The following is an 8,955-nucleotide window of genomic DNA, read 5'->3' as shown; positions in this document are numbered from 1 at the left end:
GCCCTGCTTTTTCTCTTCCTAGTTGAGGAAGCTGCTCTGTACAGTGAATGGTGCAGCTTTGAGGTGGGCTCTTTGGCTGCGGAAGTTGGGGTTTCACATCCTGGGAAGCATCTGCCTTGGGCAGTTATGGTTCCAGTGGATAAAAGAGGCCAAAGGGCAGAGGGCAGCAAGGTGATGACCCATCTCACCCCACATCACATGGGAGTTGGATGTTAGAGCCTGGAAGAGAAGGCAGGTCCTGGTGAGTTGGCTGCTGCCTTCACAGACAGCTGGTTCTTAGGTAGCTCCTGGCTTTTCTGAACCCCTCACCTCCTTTTTCTCCTCCATCTGGACCTGAGCGTGATCTGAAATGCTACCCACTCACTACCCACTCTTATCAGCGGTGTTGCAAATGCCTGAAAACTGGCAGATGTGTTAGGCTTGCCCAGCCCAGAGCTGGACCACTGAGTGGGTTCAGATCTCGATCATGCCCGCCCAGCTGTTTTTCCCATGTCTGGCCATGCAAGCTCACAGCGCAGACCCAGCAGGCACCTTCCCTCCTGCTCCTGGATCCCAAACGTTTGAGGAAACCTGAGGCTTCAGTGCTAGCTGTTTTTTCTTCTGCCAGCTCCAAGAGTCTCTGAAGGCTGGCAGGTGCTGGACAGAGTGTTTTCAAGCATAAGCAAAGTGCTGCTGGCTTGTGTTATATGCAGTGTCAAGCCTGCTGTTTATGCATGCTGACATTGACCAGAAGGAGCTGGATTCCATCTTGCTGGATCTGCTCTGCTACAGCAGCAGTCTGATTTGAATTTCAATCTCCAGGAGAGTATGTGGAATTTGTTGTGCTGAGGCTGTAAAACACGTTTTATGGCACCTGATCCCAGGGTGAGAAGATTCACCTGGAATGGCTGCAGGCAAAGTCAGGGGAAGGAAAGAGGGAGCTTTATCTGCAGCCTTTCTGGAGCATCTGAGCTTCAATGTGGGAGCTGGTGTCCAGTGCTGATGGTCTTGTGCTAACCAAAGCCCAAAGAAAATATGAGATCCCTTAGGATTTGGGATGGACAGCATGCCATTCTCTGGAGACTTTGGGAATGCCTCTGGACAGGGAAAGAGGCATTTCTGGGCTTTGCTGTCAGCCAGTTTCCCCAGGCAATCTGTACCAGTTGAGCTGGCGAGGAGCTGGTCCGGCTCAGCTCAAAGGTGGGGAGATGCAAAGAATGGGAGGCAAAATGTCCTGCTCTTTCCTGGTCTCTCCGTTACCTGCATCAGAAGTCTGCTGGGTTGTTTTCTAGACCAGGGATGCCCTGGTCACATCTGGACAAAAAAAGGGAGGTGAGAGGGTGCTGGTGGCTGAGAACCTTGTTCAGTGGCAGCTGTGCAGCGAGGAGCTGGAGGTGGTGGGTACCTGAGGCGAGAGATGGCTTCTGCTGCTTCTAGCTCTATGGCTTTTACGTGGGAATCCAAAACCCTCGTTTTCCCTAGACTAAAGGGAAAGCAAAGCCACCCAGTCCCTTTTTCCTAAATTCAGCCTCCCACTCACCTTGGCTCTAACTCTTCCCGCACTGCCTGGTTTTACCCTGCACAGGGAATGAACGTGGGGAGGTGGATGGGCTCTTAGTCCTGCTGAGCAGCTGCTGAAGCAGGCAGCCCAGCAGTGTGCTCCAGCCAGAGCCTCCCCTTTCTTGGGGTGGAAGTGGGAGAAGCTGCTCACCCCCTCCTAGGCTGACCTCGCATGTCCAAGTTGTGTCTGATACTGCACAGCACTCAGGAAGGGCTCCATATGCTCCTTGGCTTTTTATGGTAAGGTATGTCTTTGCAATGTGTTAATTAAGAGTGGTCATAGCAGCCAGCATCCTCCCTGACACTCTTGACAGTCAAGTACTTCACCTTCCCTGCTAAGAGCTGAGTGTGGAGCTGCAAGCAATGCTCAGATGGCAGAAAGGGGCCAGGGACCCGATCTGTTGCTGCCCCACAGCACTGGGGCTGAGACCCCTCTACTCTCCCCACTGCTTCCTCCAAGGCTCCTGTGGGGCCCAACCCCATCCCCTAGCCTCCCATTCTGCTTGGGCAGCCAGTGAATGTCCAGATGCAGACAGGGGCAGGCTGGGGGATGTCTGATGCTAGGGTTTGGGGCTGGAGCTCCAGTTCTTGAGGTGTTATTGCTGCAGTGGGTGAGGCTGGGGAGCTGTGCCCACATCTGGGTGTGGTACCTGCTCTTGGTGGCTTCCTCAGCACCTACCACTATTTTGGGGCAGCAAGAGGGGTTTGTCAAATCCCACTGGGGTGGGGACTGGCTGTGGGGTCCCTCTAGTAACCCAGGGCTGATGCTGTGGTTGGAAGCTGGGAGCTACGTACAGGAGAGACGAGGGCTCAAAGGCCTCAGCCCCTGCCTTGCTGGTTGCCCCCTCATACCAGGGAGCAAATTTGGCAGGGTAAGTTCTTGAAAACAAAACAAACCACAAGCCAAAACAACTTCAACCCCAGTGATAAATTGGTGTGAGGGAAAGCTAACGCTGACCTGAGGTTTCAGCCAAGTGCTCCTCGTCTCCCTGCCCAACCTCAGACTTGATAGGAGCTGAGTTTAGCCTATTTATTTTTCACTCACAGTTAAGTCTGCTTTTATTAAACTGGAACATGGGTACTTGCAGTGGTGTTCGTTTTAAGATAAACTTCCTAAGGGGGCAGACTGAGAGCCTGTCCCCACTCATTTGGGAGGGTGCTGTGTGGCAGCAGGTCATGATGCTGTTTTCTTTTCCAGCTGTGCCCAACATGTTCTGTTGCCTGGGGAATAGTTGCTTCAAGGGCAGGCCTTGCGCTTGCCCTTGAAAGGCTTGTCAAAGCACAGGCTGGGTGGCAGGGCGATAGTTTCATCCTCAGAGTAGCAGAGGCAGTTGCAGATAAGCTGGACAGGTGTTTTTTCTTTTCTTTTTTCTACTTCTGTAGCATCCTGTAAATGGTGTAATGACCCAGCAGCCAACACCAGCTGCACTCTTGCTGCCTGCAACCAAGCAAATGTCAATCGATGGGCGAGGATCTATAGACAAGGAGGACAGGTTGGATGCATCACCGCAGACCCATTAAAGCCTGGACTTTGGTCTAATATTAAACAGAGCCCTGGTGCTCCCATGTGAGGGTGAGAGCAGCAGCTACAGTACTGCTGCTGAAGCATCCAATTGTGGCTGAGAGAAGCAGGTCCCCAGAGACCCATTGGCCCCCAGCCTAGGGACAGATTGGCACTGGGCGTTTGATAGGTTGGTGGCCACACTGTGGTCTGGGCTTTTCCTGCAGCTGGCTCTGAGGTGCCACCAGGAGCATCCCTACGGCTGCACAAGGGGTTTGGGGCACAGCTGGCTGTCCTCATCCTGACCCTGCTCCGAACAGGCCCGCTGGGGCTGGGTGCTGCACGACGGGTCATGGGGCCCATCAGTAGCAAGAGCAGCAGCAGCCCCAGGGGTTCTTCCCCACAGCTCCCAGCTCTCAACCCACAGTGAGACAAGATACTGGGGTATCAGCCCAGTTCCTCTTCCTCACACACCCCCACCCCACCCCCAGGGCTCTGTCTGGGTGGATTTTGAGCCCCTCAGCAGGGCATGATGCATGCATTGAGATTGCTGGCTGGCTTGTACATCTGTGAGCTGGTTATTTTTATTTTCTCGTGAACACTATAAAAAGATGAACTGAGAAGGAACTCCCTTCTGGGAATTCAGCCTGTGTAAAGGGGAGCAACCTGGGCATGATGGCGAGCTCCAACTCCATGGGGGTTCCTGCAAAGCAACCTGGGCACTGGCGCCACTCTGCCCTGCAGCATCTTAGCCTGAGATCTGTGCAGCTGAGCATGAAAGGAAAACAGGTCTGGGAGGGGGGAGTGAGAGGGGAGCAGGTTTGATGTCTCCTCTGCGATGGCACGAAGGGAGAGGGGATCCTGCACCCCCAACTATGCCAGCACAGGGAGCCCTGTCCTTGGAGAGTGCAAAGGTGGAACCCTGTCTCCATCTCCAAGGCAAGCAGATAACAGTGTCCAGGAGAACCCCTTGGACTGTCTGTGTGATCCATCAGAACCAAATCCTGCAGCTCTCCAAGCAAAGGCAGATGAGGGCAGAAGGAAAATAGGGCTTTTAGCCATGTTTGTGTGGTTGATTCATTCTTTTTTTCCTGGTTGGGAAGCGTTGAGCAGGCAAGATAAATACAGATATAAGTAATGGAGCTGTTTATATACTCACTCAGAGACTTATGCCATGAGCAGGCCTAGACTAAATATAAGGGTTATTGAGATATGAGGCAGTGGCCGATTTATGACCCTCTGCATGGGGACAGGAAGATCTGGTTATAATAACACTCAGCGGGGGGGGGGGGGGGGGGGAAATTGTTTGACAGCCAAAAGCTTGCCAAGGAAAAAGGCCAAGCACTGGGGATGGCTGGAGGACAGCGTGGTGCTGAGGAGGGCTGCATCAGGACCTGGACCCAGACCCTGGAGCAGAGCCCTGGGGACAGCCATGGTTGCAGATAGAGATAGTCTCCTGCATCACATCCCAGTTCTGCCACAGGGATGTCACGAGGAGGGAAATCTGTGCAGGCAGATTTACACCCTCTGTAACAGCAATTTATAGAGACCTGATCCTGATGGGCACTTGGTGCAGTTGGAGTACAGCTCTGGGCATTGTAGGGATGCTCAGCACAGCCCAGCCCATCTCCCGTGTGCTTCTACCACCTCCTCTGGCTGCACTGTGCCACAGGATTGTTGAAAGAGTTTATTGATCCCATTCAGTTATGCTTTTCTGTAAGGAAAAGGATAGGCCCTTAAATAAAGCCCTCGGCTGCCGTCAGTTGCAGGGCTCAGCCACTTGTGGAGCAAGGGACGTGTTGAGTCACATCAGCCTTGTGTGTATGGGTACGGATGCTTTAAGGGCAGTGTGGGGCTGTTCCTGGATGGGCCTGCTCAGAGATAAGGCACATCCTCCGCTCCCCCCCACTGCCTGTGGCTTTGCTTGGGCCAGTGGCTCCCACCGCCCACCTCTCCTCTGCTGTGGACCATGGGGGGGGTCTCAAGGCAGCAGGACATGGGATGTAGGATGAAGGGCTTTATTGCAGCTTGTCTCCCCCAGCACCCACATAGCCCTGACTGGCCAGCTGACTGGCCACATGGTGACCACAGGAAAACAGCGCCAGTGCCCCACTTTGCTCTTCTCTGCAACACCTTGCCAGGGCTGAGATGCTGAGCTGTGCCCAAGCTGTATGGAGGCATTAAAAGCCTCTCCAGCACTGACTCGCTGATGTCCCATCTGGCAGCATAACTTCTCCCATGGTGCCACAGCTGTGCTCCACTGGCAAACAGCCTCCCTCCGCACTGTCCTCGGTGACTTGCAGATGCTCTGAAGAGCCGGTCACACACCAGAATGGCAGGGATGAGCCATGGTCAGCAATGCGGAGTGGTGCCCTGTGGCCTCAGCAGTGCTGTCCTTGGGCTATGACACTCATCTCGGCTATGGATGCTGCTTCCAGCCATGGTCCATCTTAGGTAAACTTCCCACAAGCCCCGGGGCAATGCGAAAGCCCAGCCAGTACTGGCTGTGCCAGGAAGGTTTGTCTCCTGATTTCTATGCTGTTTTCCTACCTGAGCTGGGTTTGTGCCCATGTGGCTGTAGTCAGTGCTGCCCTGGGAAACAGCTCCTGAACTGGGATACAAATGAACCAGGACTTCCCAAATGTCCCTAGCGGTGCACTCTGGTAACTCCAGCCAGGTGCTGCGTTGGTTGGAGGAACCAGAGCTTTCAGAAGGCTTCAGGTATAGGTGCAACAGGGTGTAAATCTGTGACAGAGGAGCGGGTGATTACACCAGAGCTGGTTTGGGGGTTTGATCTCTCTGGTCTCAGCAAGTGCTCAGTAGAAGCAAATCCTGCCCTTTGATCCTCCGTTGGTCACTTGGCTCAGTCCGTAGCCAGCAGCATTACTTTAACAGTTAAGACAATCTGGGTGCATTTGAATGAAGGGTACAATTTGATGCATTTCAACCCAAAATGCAGCCCATCCCCACGCTCGTGATGCTACAGGAGACTGCAAAGCTGTGGGGTGGGAAGGACGTCTGCTAAGTGGTGTTGAAGGTGATGAAGGAGCCACCTGCTTTCTGCTGATGTTCTATTGACTCTGCCTCCCATCAGGGCTGGGCTGGGACCTTGCAGCACAGGGAGGAGTGTTTGGGCTGGGCTTTGCTGATGTGGGTCACCTCACTGAGCTCTGCGTCCAGCATGCTGACAGTGTTCACCATCTGGGCCACGTGCACCTTGTTGGCTACCTTCTTGTGCAAGAGGCAGATGAAGATCTTCTTGAAACCCTTGCGGAAGTGTTTGGAGACCAGGGCATAGACAATGGGGTTCACACAGGAGTTGGCATAGGAGATGAGATGCGAGAGGATGCGGAGCACATATGTAGCATGATTGAGGGGGAAATACCAGAACCAGACACAGAGGATGATCAGGTGATGGGGCAGCCAACAGAGGCAGAACAGGATGGCTACAATGATGATCATCCTGGTGACCTTCCGCTTGGCCTTCTTGGACTCTGACATGTCTTGAAGAGGGTCCACGGACCTCCACAGGTAGTGAATAGTCCGCATGTAAGTGAGGCTCAGGATCAGCACCGGGATGATGTAGCTGAAGATGAAGGTGCAGATGTCCATGACCTTGCGCTGGGAGATCTCCCAGATGGGGTGGCAGACAGTCAGGTTGGCCAACTGGAACTGCTGGTAGTAGCTGAGGTAAGGGCCTGAGAAGATGAAGGACAGCCCCCAGATGAAGCAGATGGCCATGAGGGCATTTCTGGGCGTTCTCAGCTCCCTCGAGTGCAGGGGGTATCGTATGGCCAAATACCTGCATGGGAAAGGGAGAGGGACACGACTGCAGTCCTGGGGAGGGCACAGAGAGCAGCTCCGGGAGCAGATCGGAGAAAGGGCAAAAGCAATGGATTTGAGCTTTCCAGGGCAGTAAGTCCCACAGCTGATTCCCTGGTGCTTCTGAGGGTCTCAGAGGGGTGAGGAGGATCCTCTGCCCCAGCCCTGTCCCATCACCCTCTCGTCTCCCAGCACTGCTTGTGGGGAAGACAGGACAGTCCACTTCTGTCCCTCTCCTTAATCCAGCAGATCCTCACTCAATCATCAGTCTGTCTGGAACACATGGTGGTGGCAGGTAGGATATGAATGCAGGAGCAAGTCCCCAGGATCCCCAGACACTATGTTCTTCATGGTGGCATGTGCAAAAGCACATCACCCATTCTCAGTTTCGCAATTAGCTGGTTCCTTAATTATGCCCAGATCTAGGGGGTCATACAAGCCGCCACTTGCTCAACACCTCTGTTCGTCCCAGCTCTGTGAGATGCAGGAGGAAAGGCAGACCCTGGTTGTGTTTTAGCTCCAGAAGAGTTTGGGGGGCTGTCCCAGCAGCCCGTGTGGGGCCATCCTGGGATGGCAGGTTGCCTCCAGTCCTACTCTGAGGCTGCTGTGGCACTTCCCAGAGGATTTTCCTCAGGCCACCATCTCACAGGTTTCAAGCACTAAGCAGAGTGGCACTAGGAACTCCCTGCCTCTCGTTTGCTGCGGGTCAGTGACTCACTAGCCCTTGTGGAGCCAGAGGCTGAGCCAGCATAGGGCAAAGCATGGGCAGGGAAAAAACAGAGACAGGAGCAATGGGCTGTCTTTTACAGAGCTCCCTGGATAAAACCCACCCTGAGCCAGTCACTGGGACAAGGGACACTGCTGGGACAGAAGAATTTTTTGCTAATAAAAGAAGTGGGAAAAGCAGAGTCCCAGCTCAAACATCGCAGCGTCCTCTCCTCCTCGAGGTTTGCCTGCTTTGCTGTGGGCTGTTGGGAGGGCAGGGGCTCTCTCCATCATGGAAGGAGCAGCACTGGGACCCAGCTCTGCGTCTCTGTGGTTCTCTATGCCCCCTTCTGCTGCCAGAGCCTGTGGATAAACCCATCCTACAGGGCAGGGTCTGAAAGCCTCTTCCGGCTGCGCACTGGGGACAGGGTGTCCCAACCCATTCTTCTCTGCTGGACCCAATCCTCGGTGGTCACATTTTATTGCACACACGAACTGGGAAATGATCATGGATTGCCCTGGGAAGTTGCAGCAGTTGGAGCTTGGCTCCAGGGAACTCTGTCCCCTTTCCTGCCTGACCGGAAATCAGAGAAGGGGGATCCTCATGGCACAGGGAGCTCCCCCCCCACCCCCTTTCCTACCTGTCAAGGGAGACGGTGGCCAGCGTGAAACTGCTGGCATACATGGTGAGGTAGATGAAAAAGTGGACGGCCTTGCACATGAAGGGCCCAAACACCCAGCCGTCCAGGGTGTAGATGGTGGCTTGGAAGGGGACACAGAAGACGATGAAGCAGAGGTCAGCCACTCCCAGGTTGAGGATGAAGAGGTTGGTGGTGTTCTTCACCTGCCCGTTGCGCAGCAGCACAGCCAGCACCAGGCAATTGCCCACCGTGCCCACAAGGAAGATGATGAAATACAGCAGCGGGACGATCAGCGACTCGGGCTGCCAGCCCACCCCAGAGCCCGCTTCCGAGCCGTTCATGGCTGTGCACGCACGGAGCGCGGTGGGGATGCATGGGAAAGGGGCACACGGCGATCAGCGGGAGCGCCGAGGGCGTGGAGAGACCCGCGGGGCCGCTGCCAGGGGCTCCGGGCGCCGCTCCCTCCTCGCTCCTACTCCGCCCGCAGGGGGGCCCGAGGGCCCCCGGCCGCAGCAGAGCTCCCCCTCGCAGCCCTCGGGGGGGGGGGGGGGCGGGCCGGGACCGGTTGTTCCCGAGGGGAGACAGAACTGTGACCTATCGGCCGCCACTCCGACCCGGTCCCGCGGGGCAGCACCGAGACCCAGTTGGCCCAGCCGAGCCGGGAATCACGTGCACCGCTCTGAGGCGAGAGCACCCCGCTCCTCACGTTATCCCGCAGGGAAGTGCGGGCAGCGGGAAGCGCCTCCA

The 8,955-nt window shown here is 55.3% G+C and overlaps 1 protein-coding gene across 1 annotated transcript; it reads right to left on the bottom strand.

Annotated features, from left to right (window-relative positions):
* Positions 1-4,349: 4,349 nt before the first annotated feature.
* GALR2 (galanin receptor 2) lies at positions 4,350-8,940 on the bottom strand. Its single transcript, XM_009564055.2, has 2 exons — positions 8,209-8,940; positions 4,350-6,842 (listed from the first exon to the last, which is right to left on the bottom strand). The coding sequence occupies exons 1-2, from the start codon at positions 8,547-8,549 to the stop codon at positions 6,131-6,133; spliced, it is 1,053 nt and encodes a 350-aa protein (XP_009562350.2). The 5' UTR covers positions 8,550-8,940; the 3' UTR covers positions 4,350-6,130.
* Between the last annotated feature and the right edge of the window lie 15 nt (positions 8,941-8,955).

This window comes from Cuculus canorus, chromosome 18 (genome assembly GCF_017976375.1).
Source record: "Cuculus canorus isolate bCucCan1 chromosome 18, bCucCan1.pri, whole genome shotgun sequence".
NCBI classification, from domain to species: domain Eukaryota; kingdom Metazoa; phylum Chordata; class Aves; order Cuculiformes; family Cuculidae; genus Cuculus; species Cuculus canorus.
Note: the sequence above shows the minus strand (reverse complement) of the source record. Positions and strands in the feature narration are given on the sequence as shown.